Source organism: Eutrigla gurnardus (genome assembly GCF_963514095.1).
Source record: "Eutrigla gurnardus genome assembly, chromosome: 2".
NCBI lineage: Eukaryota > Metazoa > Chordata > Actinopteri > Perciformes > Triglidae > Eutrigla > Eutrigla gurnardus.
The window spans coordinates 15,668,707-15,687,211 of record NC_139916.1 but is presented as its reverse complement, the minus strand read 5'-3'; the positions used below and the strand labels follow the sequence as shown (position 1 = coordinate 15,687,211).

General features: G+C 45.1%; 1 protein-coding gene across 2 annotated transcripts in view; it reads left to right on the top strand.

Annotated features, from left to right (window-relative positions):
• plxna1b (plexin A1b) overlaps nucleotides 1–18,505 on the top strand; it is a 174,228-nt gene that overhangs the window by 27,007 nt on the left and 128,716 nt on the right. For both annotated transcript variants that reach the window (XM_084038176.1, XM_084038175.1), the window contains exon 2: nucleotides 5,558–6,984. In XM_084038176.1, the coding sequence (XP_083894302.1) occupies nucleotides 5,803–6,984 (1,182 nt within the window). In that variant the 5' untranslated portion in view covers nucleotides 5,558–5,802. The remainder of the gene's footprint in view (nucleotides 1–5,557; nucleotides 6,985–18,505) is intronic.

The following is an 18,505-nucleotide window of genomic DNA, read 5'->3' as shown; positions in this document are numbered from 1 at the left end:
ACACACACACACACACACACACACACAGAGCGAGAGAGAGAGAGAGAGCTTGTCCTCCTCTAAACTGATTTACGTTGGCACTAAAATGGAACTCATAAGGACATTTTATACGCTTTAAGACTTGCCAGTCAGCTTGTTCCCTCAGCCAAGGCAGGAAAGAAATGATACAAGATATCACAATATATATATATATTATACTGCGTTGTTGCCCAACCTCTTGAAAATTGGTCTTACCCCTGAAATTGGTCTTGGCTCGCTGGACGACTTCAATACGATGTAGAGACCGTTGATTTTTGCCCTTTTTCTCCCTTTTTTTCTTTGCTAATAAAGTTATGATATGAAGTAATGACACACAAGTGAATATCAGATCTGGGGTTGACTATTTCTGGTTGTATTGCCCCCAAGGGCACTCTAGAAATACTATCCATACTCAGTTATTAATACATAATCTGCTGTCATTCCGCGGTTATTGAAAAAAAGAATGGCCTTTATGAACAAATCTGTGTGGACAGTGACAAATGGGCTTGGGTATATTTTGATAATATTCAACTGGGTTATTGCAATAATGTTGGCATTCTCTGATAATCCCTAGATGGAGTGATTGCTTTGTTGCAATGGTGAGATTTGAGATTTTGGTGTGTTAAGAGGACCGTTTGCGCCCCTCTTACCCCATTGGGCCCTGAGACGCCCTCTGATTGGGACATATGTTACACTAGGGGGGGGTGGGGTTGCACATCACTACTCTGCACCATCACTAGCCTGCACATCACTAGCATGCACCATGCCTACCTGCAGGATGCTACAGAGCTGAGTGTGCATTTGCTCAACGTAGTTTCGAATGCAACCCACATCCTCTACTCACTGTAATAACAGTCAGACTTTTTGTGTGCTTGTGTCTGTCTGTCCAGGGATCGCCACCCATCCCTCCGTCAGTCCATCCAACCAACCGTCGGTGTGTTGGGGGATGGTAATCCATTCTTCCCATATGCAGATAGCGGCAGTGAGATTAGGCAGACCCTGGGAGAGGATTAAGGCTTCGGGGGCTTGGCTCCCCTTCTATCTTACCTCCTCTCTAACCATCCCGCCCCCACGCCCCACCGCCCGCTCCCTGCCGCCTCCTCGTGCTGTTCAATCCTTTATCCACCCCTCAACCATCCTTTTTTTTTTCACCCCCAGGCAAATCTCCAATCTCTGGAGTGTGTTGGCTGCTGAGTGACGAGGTGGAGGGCAGATTGAGATAGAGGCCCATTAGGTTTTGTACACGTGTGTTTGGATTTGCATGCGCATAAATCCATATTTGTGTGCTGGGAGACAATTTGTGCGGCACAGAGGGGAGGATGTAGTGGGAGGATTGGTGCGTGTGTGTGTGTTGCTTTAAGTGTGCCCAGTGTGTGTCTTTTAATATTATATTAATATATTATATTATTATTTTCCCTCACCTCCTCTATTATGCTATGGTCAGGTTACAAAAACGGACTTTGTCCATATATGGGAGTGTGTGTGTCTAGAGAATTTGACTGGATTTTCTTTTCAAAACCCTCAATTCCACCCTCTCACCTCTCCCTCTCATCCCAGATGCGAACCGCATGTCGCGATGCAAGGGTAGAGAATTTTGCCCGAGTACTGCTTTTCTTCCTTCCTCATCATCATCACTCTCTCGCACCACCTTCTCCCTCTTTCTCCCCTCCGGTGGCGAGCGCTGTAATTGATATGCCACTGGCAATAAATCAGCACAGCTCGAGGACTGAGCAGCGACCATTATCTGAACGGACAGGTTTAGTTGCTTTGGGAGAAGTGGGAGAGTTGATCCAGCTCAGCAGCAAGAGTCACCAGGTGCTCACCACTTCACCTGCCCCCTGGAATTTCCTCCCAACATGCATAGAAACACACCACCACCCCCATCTCTTCCCCGCTACTCTTAAGCAAAATAAACAACGTGAAGCAAGGCTGTGGAAAGCCCCCTCCCTGCTAAGCTGCCCCCTCTATGTTATGTCTTCTACCTCCCTCTCCCTCCCTCTCGCTCCCTCATTCCAATTCCCCAATCCCCATAGGGACACAGTACAGTCCTGTCAATTGATAGGCACCCTGATATAAAATCCAATCAACTTGGCCCGTTGTAGCCCCGTCCTCTCTAAGGCTTTTTTTGCGATGTGATAACTGCGTCGGCTTCCCCCGATACGGTGGCTGCCCGTTCCCAAAGCCACAGACACGCTCCGGCCCCAAAATGATTGACATGTTTTTCCTTGATGGTGCCAGATATGGCTCGCAAGCTTGTTTCAGCACCCTTCCCACCATTTCACTTTAGCTCAGGAGGAAATTGAAATTGAAGTGGGTTTAGACTGAGGGATAAGGCTGTAGCGAGGAAGTGGAGAATTTTAAGGAAAGAGAGGAGTATGTAAGACGCTGAGTGATTTGACTATATTCTCAGCAGCTGGGCATGTCTGCAGCCCCTTTTAGACAGACGATTCCGCCGTAATGGTGGAAAGGCGAGTCAAAATATATTGCGAACCGAACTTTGGCGACCTCATACCAGCAACTACCGGCGTTTTATCAGCTTTGGATCTACGCTTTGAGCTCGTTAAATCTGCCGGCGGCGTGTCGCCCCGGTAACACGTATTACTACGTCACGTCTTTTCCTCCCCGGGTGCTTAGAGCGTTTAGATAGCACGCCGTATCGACTTGTCTTGACTCTGTGACGACCTCCGTTAATATTCTCTTACGCCTTTCAAGGCAAGCGTTTAGACTGACAACGGGGCGAAATAACGGCAGAATACTCCCGCAATGAAAAGGCAGTCTAAAAGGGGCTTGTGATGACGGGGTGCAGAGTGGAGGGCCTGAAAAAGAGGTGATTGGGGGCCCATTTGTGAAGACATTATTTGTGTGATTCTTTCATCCACACGCTGTCCTGTTAGTTTTTGAAGTGGATAACTCCACATTGTTTCCCACCATCGTGTTAGTGAAAGTATGTTGTGATGTCATTGTCTTATTACGGGGATAGATAACAAGCCCCAGATGTAATTTGTTGTGCGATTCACACTCTTACATCAAGCCGTGGCTCGCCTAAATGAAGAGGAATTACTGTAGGGACGTTTTTTTTTTTTCTTTCTCGTTCTTTATCAGGCTCTCACTCGCTATCCCTCACTTGGATATGACAAAGGAAAACCAGGCAGCCGGCCTCCCTGCGCGCCACCGCGTTTTAAATTGGCATCTCCTCTCGTTACACGGCGCGACTGTAATGTCGAGCAAGAAATTAGTTTGGCTCGTCACTTTATGGCGGCTGCTTACGTCGAAAATGCTGCAGCCTGTGTTTGACTCATTTTAACTCAGATCTACGGGGCTCCCCTGGTGTTCGATCCAAGCACAGGTAGAGCTCTGATTAAAATGCAGCAGAGGTGCTGCCTTTTGTTTGGCTACCGCTGGTCCTCGCTCTTCCTCCGGCTCCTCCGTGCAGTTTCCCCATCCTCTCCATCTCCCACTTTCCCTTTCTTTTCTCTTTTCCTCTCACTCGCCTTGTTTTTTTTTCTCTCTCCCATACATCTTCTCCGGGCCTTTCATTTGTGGAAATTGGATGACACCACCTCTCCCTGAACCTGGCCGGCGTTGTCTCAGCTGAGCTATGGTTTGCTATTCCATGAACATCGCCGCTGCTATTTCTTTCCCCCCCCCTGCTCACTCTGTCTCTCTCTCTTTTCTCTCTCACACTATATGCAGCAGCAGCGGCTAAAATTGATGTGCAATTTAATGACTCCTCTTACTGAGGTGTTAAATTCTTTCAAGACTTCCAAAGGGATATTTTTCTCCCTCTTTGGGGGCTGTGTATATATATATATAAAAAAAGGTTTTCATCTGTCCGAGCTTGGTAAACTGACCGCACTCCCTGACTTCTGTGCTCTGTGATTGATTGATGGATAGCTTGCTGCTGTGGTTAACCACAGAGAGAGCAGGAGGCAGAAACTGAGATAAGAAGAAAAAGGAAGGAAAGGCCCACATTTCTCTTTGCATTTCCCCTTCTCTATCCTTATTTTAATTTTTTTTCTATCTCATATGTTTCCCCCCCTCTTTCTACCTTACCTCATCTCTCTGTTGTGTCTCATCTTTTCTGATTCGTCGTGGTCATAAAACACCTTTCGTACCGACACTTTGATAGTCAAGGTGAAATTGAGGCGCAGGGTCCCTGGGAGAGTTGCGTCCTGTTCTGCATAATCAGCGTTTACAGGAGAACTAATGTCCCGGTGTTGCGGGAACATGATTGGCCTGTCAAGCAGCGGCACACGGCCCGGCAAACCCTGCTCCTCATCATCATTGCATTGTCGTTGGCGGACGCCCAAAGGAGCAGATACTCTCCCGTTTGACCCCTCCTCTTCTCCTCCTCCCTGTCCTTTATTTCTGAAACCTCCATCCTATAAATTACCTCACTGCCCATTTAATATACAGCCTGTGTTGTCTGCATCCCCGGTTGTCCAGGGATACCGGCTGTGTGGTATAGTGTGTGTGTGCGGTGTGAAATATATTTGTGTATTCAGGAGAAGCTCATAAAAGAACGCAGACCTTCGTGAATGTGTATTTGCCAAGTCCCCTCTCTTCATTTATCAGAATGAGCTAGTATGAGAGGACAGCGGTGGCGATGAGGTAGGAGGCGGGGCCAAACGCACTGAATGTGGACACTGTTGGGATACGTGTGTGAGGGAGAAACAGTCAGATTTAGCCATGCATGTTACAATGCTATCGGCTTTGTGTGCTTGAATGCTTTTGATTCTCCTCTTCGGTACAATGATGGAGATGTTGCTGCGTTGCAGCAGAAGTTGAGCCTGGTTCATCGTTTACGCCGGAGCCTACAGTGGAATGCTCCCTGTGCCAAGGCAGGGGTTTCAATCAAATGATGAGGTCGCTTTTTTCCATGCAGTGCACTTGTCTGTCTGAAAATTGTTTTAACTGGATTGCTAACTAAATAACAAGACGGACAGTTTTGAAGAGTACTGATCGTGATTGCTGTCCGTCTTGAATATTTCTCTCTGCATGAGCTATATTTGTCCTGGTATAGTATATATTGTGATTGTAGCTCCTTGATGGAGCTACATTAGCTGCCATTAGAGCCTGAATACAGCTGCCAAAACGGCAGGCGTAGTTACAATAAGAGTCTACGTTACTGTGTTGATACCGTTGAAGCCATGACAGGAAAGCCTTTGAGCAGACTTGGCTATAAATTGCTGGCTGTCCATACAACAGCGCCCACTGGCTTTTTTTAAAATGCCAAAGCCACCATGTTAAAGTTAAAAGTTAGGAAATATTAAGCATTCAATGAGTCTATTGCTTATTCCAGCAATGTTTACAGTGCTTAAGAATCGGCCCATGCCTTATCTGCTATCTTCACTCATAATTAAATGCAGACACATGTTTTTCAGACTTGATTTGATTTATTCATCACTGGGGCAAATGTCAGCTTGATTTTTTTTTTCTTCTAATTTTGGCTGTGCAATTTATGAGCATTTCAGCTTCTCTGCCTGCTTGATGGATAACCAATAGGACACTCACCATGTTTTTTCTTTCTGGCTTTCAGGGCTCCCACCTCATGGCTCTGTGGATGATGTTCCTGATGACGGCTTGCAACACTGAGAACAGGACAGCGGATCAGTAGGAGTTTTGTTGCCCCTCCCTACATCCTTCTCTCTCCCCTTATTCATTGATAGAAGAGACAAACGAAAGAGAATCCTGATTTGGGACGAGCACTTGTTCTCTTCCTCCTTCTCCTCCTCTCTTTCTCCTTCCCCAACCCCCTAAGCCTTGCCTCGAGACAGCCCAGACATGTGTCCCCTAGCTCGGTCAGCGGCTTCCCCCGGCCAGGGGAACTTGTTGCTCCTCTTGGGGCTTTTGCTTATCATGTGCTCATCCTTGTCTGGAGGCCAGCCCCCGCCCTTCAAACGATTTACCCCTGCTGAGATGGGGCTTACACATCTGGCTATCCACAACAAAACTGGAGAAGTCTACGTCGGAGCTGTCAACTGGATTTTCAAGCTGTCTAGCAACCTGACCAAACTGCGCAGCCACATGACTGGCCCAGTGTCGGACAATGAGAAGTGCTATCCTCCTCCCAGTGTCCAGTCCTGCCCTCATGACCTGGCCATGACCACCAATGTGAACAAGCTTCTTCTCATAGACTATGCACAGAACCGTCTCATTGCCTGTGGCAGCACTTCCCAGGGGATTTGCCAGTTCCTACGTCTGGACGACCTTTTTAAGCTCGGCGAGCCCCACCACCGCAAGGAGCACTACCTCTCCAGCGTGGCAGAGTCAGGTACCATGTCCGGGGTCATCATAAGCTCCCCCCACAGTCCGACCAGCAAGCTGTTCATCGGAACCCCCATAGATGGCAAGTCTGAGTACTTCCCCACCTTGTCCAGCCGCAAGCTGATGGAAAATGAAGAAAATGCTGACATGTTCAGCTTTGTCTATCAGGATGAGTTTGTGTCCTCTCAGCTGAAGATTCCCTCAGACACTTTGTCCAAGTTCCCTGCTTTCGACATCTATTATGTTTACAGCTTCAGCAGCGAGCAGTTTGTCTATTATCTAACAATGCAGCTGGATACCCAATTGACTTCACCCGATGCCAGCGGAGAGCAGTTCTTCACCTCCAAGATTGTCCGCCTCTGCGTGGACGACCCCAAGTTTTACTCCTACGTCGAGTTCCCCATCGGCTGCACTAAAGATGGGGTAGAGTACCGCCTGGTGCAGGATGCTTTCTTGGCTCGGCCGGGCCGGCAGCTGGCCAACTCTCTTGGGATCTCTGAGGATGAAGACATCCTCTTCACAGTCTTCTCCCAGGGTCAGAAGAATCGGGCCAAACCACCCAAAGAGTCAGCATTGTGCCTGTTCACCCTGAGGAGGATAAAGGAAAAGATCAAAGAGCGAATTCAGTCCTGCTACAAGGGAGACGGGAAACTCTCTTTACCCTGGCTGCTCAACAAGGAGCTCGCCTGCATCAACTCGGTAAGCTCTCTCCTTTGTGCTTTTTGAGGTCTGTAGAGTACATTCTTTCTTTCCCTTAGAGTGAATCGGTGTACTTATCAGGCTAGGCACAGGTTATGTTTTGATGGTAAAATATTGACATTGATTCAGACTGGATTAACGTATGACACCATTGCATTTGGCAAATAACTTCAAAAACGTCACTGAATATATCCTTGTTAGCACGCATGAGTACGCGCACATATGGTAAAGTCTGGCCTTGATTTTGACGAGTCTGACACTGTCTGCTACTCCTATTTCTCCACTCAGCCCATTTGTGTGCGACTGCTAATTGAATACTCATGTTACATTCATTCATAAGGTCCAGTGCTACAGCCCTGCGGTAGTTAATATAAAGTGAACAGCTCTCATTTCTTTCTCCTGCCATCTCGTACTCACACTTTTTGTCTGCCCGTTCTAACCTCTCCCCACAACCTCTTGGTGCTTTGATTCAGTCAGGCAGGGGACATCATTAGCCCAGTCCCCTGGATTTGTGAAATGTCACTCAGGAGTAGCCCTCATGCACGCACGCACACTCGCAGTATGGTTGGTTGAACTGCAGTGTGACATCCTGGGGGACAGCATGAGCTAGATTTGTTTTTTTACTAACTGATCCACAGAGCATGGCCCTGCATGTGTTAGGGAGGACCCCGCTCACACAGACACACACGCACTTATAAAAGCAATACACAACAGCACACAAAGTGAACACACTTACCTGCTCACATTTCTTTCTGGCGTTCATGCCTCATTGTCCTCCGTCTCCCCCCCCACTCGCTCTCTTCAGTCTTCAGGCTGCATCTGCCGGAAGACTTTTTGTTCTGTCTATTAGTGTTTAAGTGTGCCTCACATTTCGTTGACCACCTGTCTCGGCGCCCTCATCTTCTATCCTTTGTGCTCTTTAAATTCACCCATCCATCCCCTCCATCTCGCTCTCTCTTAAGATAGCTTAATTAAAAGACCTCTTTTAAAGCTTTGTCTTTAAATGTCAGCGCACACCATTTTTTCTGGCAGGTATCCACACACACAGACACACACACACACACACACACACACACACACACACACACACACACCATGCTGTGTTGCAACTAATGGAGTGAGATACTTGTTAAGAATAGCACTCTTTCTCTGTGTTGGCCTTCATTAGCTTAAGTGCACCGGTGTGTTTTGTGTGTCAGAGCAAGTGATGTGAATGACCCAGCCTCGTCCTCTCTCACCTCCCTTTCTTCTTCTCTTTTGCCACCTTCTGTAGATCTGTAGTCCATTTCCTGTTCAGTGGTTGTCTTCATTCTTTTTTGTGCTTCTGGCCCATCACACTGACAATAGCACAAAAAAAAAGCAGGCTATCTCATTTATTTCAATTAGACCTTTGCACTGGTGCAGCAGGAGCTTCCATGCAGAGTACTGGCACAAACCACAGGTCAGTACAGCGACGAATTTGAACTCTTTATGCGGTGCAGTGCAACATCCTCCGCTCACTCGTTGTGCTGGCCAGTCAAATCCTGTATGTGCAAATGCACATGCCAGGTAGATAACAGTATTGTGCTGATATGCTGCTTACCTCATCAGCCTTTAGCTAGCGGAGAAAATGACTGCTTTCATGATAACTCTCAGTAGATGGACTATACGACCTCAAAGGAGTATAAACGGCATGCAGTGTGTTTGCTTTTGATAAGACTCCAAACTAGACGCACTGGATTGCATTTTACCCGACACAGCCTTACCATTGCAGCCTGTAGACCATTCTACCTGCCATAGCAGGGAAAGCATGTGTAACCAGTAACCTTCAAGACGACTTCCACCTCAAGTGTAGTTTAGTGTAGTGAGTTCTTTATAAACAGTAAGGCCGTCCCAGTCTGCCAGCCATGCTTGTTACTATGGTATCTGGAGTTTTGATAAGGATTACGTTCACCCGTAATTTATCACTTACTTAAATATCATCTCAAAAAAAGTGTTGTCCCATATAAGCTGTCAACAATGATGATGTAATAGCCTCAGAGATAAGCTGATTGGTTGACCCCGCGACAGCAGCAATGCTCGAGGGGTCAGCCTCAGGTTAATGACGTCTGCCACGTTGCCCCTAAGCAGTGACCTAATGTCAGCTGCCCACCACTGACCTTAACCTCAGTCAGTGGTCCGAGCGACCTCAAATCTGACCTTGGATGCATGATATCATTTTTCAGCGTGGGAGCCGGTGCTTCGCTTCATGGCTAAACATAACAAGCACAGAGAAACACGACGAGGCTTAATCAGACATCAGAACTGAAGTAGCACAAGACGTTTAATATATGCCAGCCTTCCTCTACTATTGACGGCAGTTGGTCTATAAGTTAAGGAGGAATTTAAAAATAAGTGGGAGTTATATCCACATTTCTCCTGCTGATCAGGTATATAAACTGGCAATCTCTTGCTACACAGCTCTCTTAACATTTAAGCTACTGGTGTCTGGCACTTCCAAGCCATTCAAGGAATTCAAATGCACTCCTCTAACCCCGAGGCTAGAAAACGCAAAAAGAATGCCCCTCTAAAGTGCATCTGGTGGAGGAACGAGGGCAAGGCTGTGTGATGTAAGGGGTGGAGGGTGAATACGTTTAGTTTGACCCTGCCACAGATCGGTGGAGAGGTGAGGACTGGACAGCTGTTAGCCACACAGCCATGATGGATGGCCGGAATCTGTCAGCTCCCTGTGTGGAGTTCATCTTTGTGCTGGATCATAATTTCTTGCCTCTGGCTGTCATTAGGCTGATATGTTTATGGGCACGGAGAGATGGTTGCTGTTTTTTCTTTAAACACAAACGTTTGGCATATTAGAAGTAGCTCCGTTATAAAAATATGCGTGTGAGGAAGCATACCATTCATCACCTCAGCCCTATTACCTGGCTATATTTGTCTGGTGTGTGTGTGTGTGTTTTGTCCCTGAGCTTTATTAGTGAACCACTGACCTTCTCCGTGGTCTGAGAGTGGATCAATACAAACCATTTCCACACGGGGGGAGGGAGGGAGGGAGGGAGGGAGAGAGAGAGAGCGTGCACGCAGGGGAGGATGAAAAAGTTTCAGGAGGTAAATGAGAGAGACAGCAGCTCGAACCAGAGAGAGGGTCGAGAGAGAAAGTAAGAGGCGTAGGATGTGGGCGGGCATGAAAATGAGAGGACACGAGGGAGTCTGAGAGAGAGAGAGGGGAAGAGTTAGATGTCAAAGCAACGTTCAGGAGAAAGTAAGGCAATTTGAAAGATGGTGTTGAGGAGATGAGAGAGATGGCGTGAGTGTGAAAATAACAGGACATGCCAAGGAAGAGGATTGAAGGATGGAGGGAAGGGATTGAGAAAGAAAGCTTCAAAAAGGAGGAAGTGGCATCATTGTTGTCCAGAATCCAGGCAAATTTGCACACATGAACCTGATTGCGCCGCCAGTTGTGCAAATTCATTTAATGTAGGCAGGCATATGTATATGTTAGCTATATAGATTAAATGATGCCACATTTTTAAATGCAGGAAACCGGAACAAGAGGCCAGTCGAAGAATGGAGCTACATTATCTAACTGTTGCCACCGTCATAAGGAGTTGGATGTCGTGCCATGTTTTGTGCAGAAGTCACGGCTGGACGTCAGTGTTTTCAGTGATGGCATTTAGGATTTTGGTTTGATTGGAAATAAGTCATATTTGAACATGTTTTAAATCTGATTTCCAACAATTTTTTTAGACTTCACAAAAGCGGTCAGATTCCATTTTTTCTAGATTAAAAAAAAGGTGCATATAACTGCACACAACCCTAGCTAGCAAGACATGGATGGGAAGGAGAATGACGCAAGTGTGGTGATTTTAATGAGAGAGGAATAAACTGAGAAAACGGCACGTCGGTAGAGACTGAGAGAAGGAAAAACCAGCCAAGGAGAGGGAGCGACGGGCCTTTTACAGCCAGGGTGTGCTCGAAGGAGAGGCAGTGATTCACCAATGGAGAGAAGAGGAGGATGAGAGGAAGAGTGATAGCCCCAGAAAATCTTTTCGCCACCACTGCCAAGAAGCAGCGTGAGAAAAGGGTGGATGAGAGATGGAGGGAGGAGAGGAGAGGGTGATTGAATGCCGGCTGCTGCAGGAATAATATCTGTGTCCGTCACCTGGTCACCACACTGTCCTCCTCAGCAGCACCGCTCTCTGTCACGCCGGCCGCATGCATGTGTGTTGTAGCTCATCTGACAGGGTTCGTATATCTGGGAGTAGGTGCCGTCATAAGGACGACTCGGGAACACACAGCCCAACGCTTTCGGATGTTTATGAAACGCCACGGAATTTATTGAGGTGTTCTTCAGCGAGAGAAAGTTAGTGAATCTTATTGCAGAATAAGTGTTCTCGCTCACTAAAGTCATTACATGTAATGGAGATTACCAGCAGCTTTTCTCTTCAGCAAGCAACACATTAAACTAGCCATCTGTAGCCGTTTAGGTGATTAGAAAACACTTATTTAGTTTGAGAGAGTCACGGAAAAGTCAGGGAAATCAACAACAGGGCAGCACAGGGAACATGGCCGTAATCGTTTGAGCATGCTACACTAGTCTCGGTGTCCCATGACAGTCTCCGATGTCGGTTTTGGGGCTGAGCAAGGCACGTTTTAATTGATCAACAATGCCTTCTGCATTCTGTTGTTGGTCAAAGCTGCATTTCTAATTGCTCATACTGAGTGTCTTTTCCTGGCATTAAAAGCTGCATTACAGTAAAATGATGACTCTTTTATCATTATATCCACATTTATTATGATTATTTATCAATAATCAAAGTTGCAATATTGATATCGAGGTATTTGGTGATAAAGGCTGTCTTTTGTTAGTACATGGCAGTGAAACATACTATCATTGACCTTAAAAGTTGTACATCAGATTATTATTTAATTATGGAGAAATGTTGGTTTAGGACACACATTCGTCACATACCGAGTCGTAAATTGGTTTGGACATTCCTTTTGCTCGCTGGGAGCTCCATTGGTGCTTGTCTCTACATGAGCCTATTCAAATGTCAAGCTGCCGTCTCTCGATCACCAGATGGATGGTGAGGCTTTGTCACAAGCCAATGCATCAATCGGTCTGAGATCAATCATAGCTGAAAACCAGAAGAGTCAACGTCAAGTGATTGTTTTTTTTGTTTTTTTTGTATGCTGCATAGGCCAGCTGTTGCATGACCATCAGTTTCAAGTCAGGTTTGATGCTTAGCCTGAAATAGATCTGGAAGTGTTTGCGTTTGCACCTTAATTATTTAGATTTTTATGGAGCTTCTTAGTGATCATGCTTATTGATCTGGTATTTCTACACTGTGAGACAGACCGCTCTTTTGATGGAGTGTGTTGGTGCTGTTATGTGTCCTTCTTGGAATTTAAAAAAAATGTAATTTAATATTTGTTTCCATAACTTTGGTCACGCCGCTGCTTGAGGTTCAAGTGTGTGTGTGTGTGTGTGTGTGTGTGTGTGTGTGTGTGTGTGTGTGTGTGTGTGTGTGTGTGTGTGTGCTGAGAGCAGCATTGTTATCAGAGTAAGTACCGTCCTGTGGTGAGCTGCACCCTGGAGACTGATTACAGCAGTATAGCAGATGCAAATGCCATAACGGAGCCTTTTACCTATGGCTGATAGGAGCACACACTATCACAGAATATTATACCGACTCCCTAAATTGGACGCAGTAGAGCACACAATGAATTCTCTTTATTTCTAGGATCCTGTATGCACTCTTAGATTTGATTTTCTGGTTCTCTCTCTGCTGTTCGACATTCCAACGCATACCGCGCGCCGTGAACCGACATTAAGCAAAGCGAGCAGATTTTCATTACGTTGTTGCAGTAAAGACAAAGTGGAATTGGCCAGCTCCGAACCCCTATTAAATCCGCCATTATGAATATCATCTAATGAACGCAACTCACTTATGATCTTTGTAAAACACAGGCCTACTTCTGCAGACCTAATCTAAAAGGATGTGCCGGCAAATGCGTTTAAGTAATTAGACCTGATTAATTGAGCCCAGAGTTGACGAGCAGAGTTAATTGACAGTCTAAATGAGTTGAGCTACGCGACACCGATCGGCCCGGTTGGTCTTCAACGTTATTGCTACTAATGAGTCATGTTTGGGTAAATGTTTGGCGATTTGGAATTTGGAATTTGTGTTCGGGATAACGTTTTGAATGGCGAGCTAACAATGTCACACCCACTCTGTGCTCAAGTGTTGCTCTCATCCAATTATTAAAGGACAATAAAAAAAAACATTTGGAAAAGACCCCCATGCAGACTGTGTGAGAGCAGCTTATCTCTCTCTCTCTCTCTCTCTCTCTCTCTCTCTCTCTCTCTCTCTCTCTCTCTCTCTCTCTCTCTCTCTCTCTCTCCAAGGAGGAGTGTTTAGCTCAACAAATCCCCATGTCTAGCACCCCTCTAATGATACTAATTGTCAGTGTAATTATGTATTGATCTGTACTGTGTGTGGGTGGTTTGTTGCATACATCATTATCAGGAGTAATCAGAGAATGTGGAGCAGGGGTTGTGCCTGCAGCGCGCATGCTAATACTCCCTTTGCAAGTGTTTGTTTGCTTTAAGTTTCTTTGTAAATGTTTGATGAGCAGAATGAACGCAGTCAGCATCAGTTATCCTTTTCATAATCATAAATCATCGACCAGTCATACGCATATATTTATTTATTTCTGTGTTTTTCTCAATCTCAGCGTTGTCCCTTTGTTTCTAAACGTTGTTGTGTTTCCTGCAAGAACACACTAATGTCAGTGTGGTGCGCTCACATGCATGAACATGCACTAAAGTGTGCACGGCTTGCCTGGCTTTGTCAACAAAGCACAGAGAAGCTCGACTTGATGCTCAGCTCAGGTAGCAAATAGTTGTTTACTGCTATACGGATGCTCTGAATCGTGTTTATTGCACCTTTGAGAGGGAAAAAATGCAATAATGCAAATGAGCTGCTGTATGCGTCCCGCAAAGTAATAACAAAAATAATATTTTTAAAATGCGTTTTGCTCAGTTTAGCCTTACAGATTTTTTATTAATAGTAGTAGTTTGTCAGACTAAATATATTGATGCATATTAATTCATATTTATAAAAAAAAAAGTGTTATTTAAAGGGAATATAAAAATGCTGAAATGTTCCCCCCAACCCAATTTTATAGCAGCATTTCTATGCAAATTTGAAATGACACTTAAAGTGTCTGGCTGAAATGTTGGATTGAGTTTTTTTATTCCTTCTTTATTACTTGAACTGTCATTCAGGTCACACTAATAATATACATTTTGAACTTCTGCTTGATACGTATACTGTATATATTGCTGTGTGTCACTGTGTGTCGCTGGTCACTGAGCATCTCCATCAGAACAGTCGGGGGTTAAGTACTTTGCTTAAAGCACCTGTGGTGGTTGATGATGGAGGACGGAGTGTGTTACTCATTCACTTTCTCTACTCTCATCCCCCAGCTGGCGTGTGGATTTGAACTGATGATCTTTTGACCACAAGCCCTCCTCCTGTCAGCCTTATGTATTGGCATCGGCCAGACTGTATATTTCTCTGCATTTATTTGCGGATGTAGTTCTTCCTGTCCATACTCCACGCAGTATATTCTTCCCCCTCTGTCTTTCACATTCTGTTGGATTTCTGTCTACACATGTGGTGACAGCTTTTGGAAGCAGCGCTCTGAATAGGTGCCAACTCCTTGAGGTTTCACTGTCTGCCTGGAGTGCACTCAACATAGAAATTACTACCCAGCAAACCATGAATATGGAATTGGTGCAGTCATCTCTCTTTCTAAATAATTGATCAGTTAGGCTCCAGTAACATATTCTATAAAACAGCTACAGAATCTTGGGAGGAAATAATTCATAGATTGTAAATAGTTTGAACAAAAAAAATTGTATTCCTCGGATGTATTCCCCCCCATATATCCCTCTAGTCTGGAGCTTTGAATCATCAGCCTGTGCCAACGCTGCAGGTAGAATACAAAATACATTTTCCATCAAGATGTTGTTGATGCATCGCGCATGGTATCTTACACCTTTGAGACACAACCAATCAAGCACACGGGTCTCCGTGGAGCCAGCGGTGTCGCCGCTGACGTCGGGGAGGAGGCTTATCATTTACATCTTGTTATCTTAAACGCAGAGGTTGTTATGGAGGTGTGTGAGTGGCCGAGGGTGTATTTGTGCTTTTTACAGTCATGTCCTTTGTTTGTATTGAAATTTACATGAATCATTGACAATTTAAAATGTAATGTCATAGCCTCACTGTGTTTGGTAATAATAAGAAGGTGAGGTCATGATATGAATAATTCCTTTAACTTCGATGGATGCTTAATAGACACAACACAATATAGTAAAATATTTTTCATAGGAGTAGGTTTAAGGAATAAAAAAAAAAACAGATCTATATTCTTTGACAGTACTGTCGACTAAAGTTGAACACAGACCCACACACATGTACATGATTGGATTATAAATGTGCCGCTATGGATCCCATCAGGTTGCTTCCCTGCTTTATGAAGCTGCACGAGTGCACGTCCTTGCATGCTTTGAGTACACACACACACACACACACACACACACGCACACACACACACACACACACACACACACACACACACACACACACACACACACACAAACTCTGCAGCACTTCATGTGTTTATTCTTCTTGACGCAACTCCAGCAATGTCTCCATGAGTTCAAGGGCCCTGCTGAGATATCTGGGTAATTTATGCACTGCCTCACCTAGAATCTCTCACTCCACGTGGAGCCAGCCAGCCAGCCACACACACACACACACACACACACACACACAGGTAAAAGGCGCCCCCCCCCCCCCCCCCCCCCCCCCCACCTGCCAGCATACTTGTGGTTCTGTGTGTGGGTGTGTGAGCATGCACGCTCTCAGAAACTTTTCATCATCTGATCTGAAAACAAGGTGGAAGGCTTCAGAGGAACAGCTCCTGCAGTTGATGTCAGATCACTTTTGTTTCCTGCTGTCCACCTCTCTTCCTCTCCTCTCCAACCGCATACACCCGGATGAAATGCAGGCTTGTCTTGAAAACATGCCGTCCGCATCAATACCAAACACTTCAATCCACTCCTTTCCTGTCCAGCTCTCCATTATACACTTTTTTTCCCCTGCAAAAACTTTTTTATTGCGTAACACAGCGCCTGTTTATAAAACACTACAGCAAATAAATTCACGTCGCCAAATGAACAAGAGTGTTTTTTGTGTTTGCCATGCATGGGTTTTCCTCCCACCTTAATAGCCGTAATTCACGGCAGCGCATTCAAACAACAACACCTCGCTCCTCTACATATAGGCCTTGTATTCTGCCGTTTCCATGTTTTTTTTTTTTTCTAAATGAAGGTCACTATTGACAAATTCCACTTGAGGTCGGCGTTATGTGTGCCCAGACATATTTTCTTGACGTAATGCGTTAAAGAAATAGCAATCATAGGGGAATGATTATTCAACCATTCCCCTCGGCGCGGGCCGGCCAGCACACATCTGTAATCAGTCAGTGTTATTGTGGGCTGAGTTGTGTGCACGCATGTTCTGTGCCATGTGAATGACCATACTTCATCGTTTTGCAGTATGAAGTGGCTGAAGCAGCTCCTCTCTGGGGGAAACCACCACAGCTGTGGCTGTTAGCCAGTGAGACGTGCGACCTCGAGCTGTTTGTTTATAAAACCCAGAGTGGTCTGTAGAAACGGCAAGAGGCCATGTGTCTTGCTGGCTAACAGCCATACTGTGTTGTTATAAAGTCTATTTATAGTAATATAATATAGTGATCTAATACAGTATATACATATGTGTGTGTGTGTGTGTGCTCTCAGTCAGCGCTTAAATGATTTGTTGATTTATCATTTGTCAATATTAATGTACAACAGCTTTTAAAGCCACAAATTCACATCATCAAATCTCACAATCCTTGTTGACAACCTTTATAAGCAATGTATAATATTGTTTCTAATAACTGCACACTTCCTTGTGGAATAATAGATTCAAAGTGATTATATAGATTTTATTTTTGACACACTATTCCTTTTTTTTTTGTTCTGTATGAGGTTTCAAGAAGAAAAGACCGAGCCTCAGTGAAGTGCAAATCCACATTTTCATTCAACGCCACATGCACCCCGTGAAAAAAAAAAAAAAATCAAAACAAGAAACCCCCTCTTCTGCATTTCTAAGACCCCGCCGCCAAAGTCAGCGGAAGGTTGTTGGCTTAACTCTTTCATCCCCGGCAGAGTTCCACGTCTTTGAAAACGCTGCAGAACGTTAAATACGGTCTCCAGCCAATAACCCTGCAGAGACCACAGAGGAGAATATTTTTTTCCATTCTGAATATCGGCTCCAATTCACATGGGGATCTTTTAGTGCCTTAAATTGCAGAGCCAACAGAAGAATGTAGCCTCCATTAAAATGCTTTCCAACCTCAAGGGAAACACCCTTTACTCCGTGCTGATCTATGCTATTTAAACCTATCAGACCTGCAGGAATGCTGTAGCACCTTTACCCTCTAGTGCCCCAGAGAGACCTATATAGGCTACTGTGTATGTGTGTGTGTGTGTGTGTGTGTTATTGTGTGTATTAACCCTTATGGACTCTTGGGGCTACTGTTTACAGTATTTTTTGACAGCGAGTCTCTTCCATAGAAGATGGATTAACCCTTTTAACTAGTTTTCCTTAGGCTCTGACGGCATTGGATTGCTTGTGTGTATTAGTGTGTGTGCGTGTGTGGCTGACTGACTGCAGTCCAGATTGATGGATTTCTCTCCCATGACTATATGGTTTAAAATTGTTGCCCCTAGTTATATGTCATATGGAGACGATGGGAATTGTTTGGTTGCTTGTAGCCAAATCTGTGCGCACACACAGGAAATAAACTGGACATTTTGTTTGAGTGTGTGTGTGTGTGTGTGTGTGTGTGTGTGTGTGTGTGTGTGTGCACATGTTTACAAGTCTTCACATGTGTGTTTTTGTCAGTAGCCTTTGTTCCGAGGAATGAAATTTCCCCCCAGCCATTATTTGTGACAAAAGAAAGTTGTTTCAGGTAATGGCTGTGTATGTTCCTGTCTCTCACTTCTTTAAACACACACACACACACACACACACACACACACACACACACACACACACACACACACACACACACACACACGAACAGAGGCTTAAATTAAAATGTCTTCTTTTTTTCTTTGCTTTTGCAATGTGACTGATCATCTTGCAAACAAAGAAAAGGGGAGCCCTCCAGTTGATAACTCCATTGACCTGCACACACACACAATAACACCTCTAGACTCTCTGGAGGACATAATGTGGCTCCAAAGAGGTGCGTGAGAGATGGACAAAAGAGTTGGGACCTAAGTGAGAGATGGAGATAGAGGGAGACTTGGCGAGGAGGGACGGATGAAGAGGAAAATGCAGAGCTATTGGGCGAGAAAGGGATGGATAGAAGGAGGTAGAAAGAGACAGGGAGGAGAGGATATTGACGTTTTGCTCAGTTA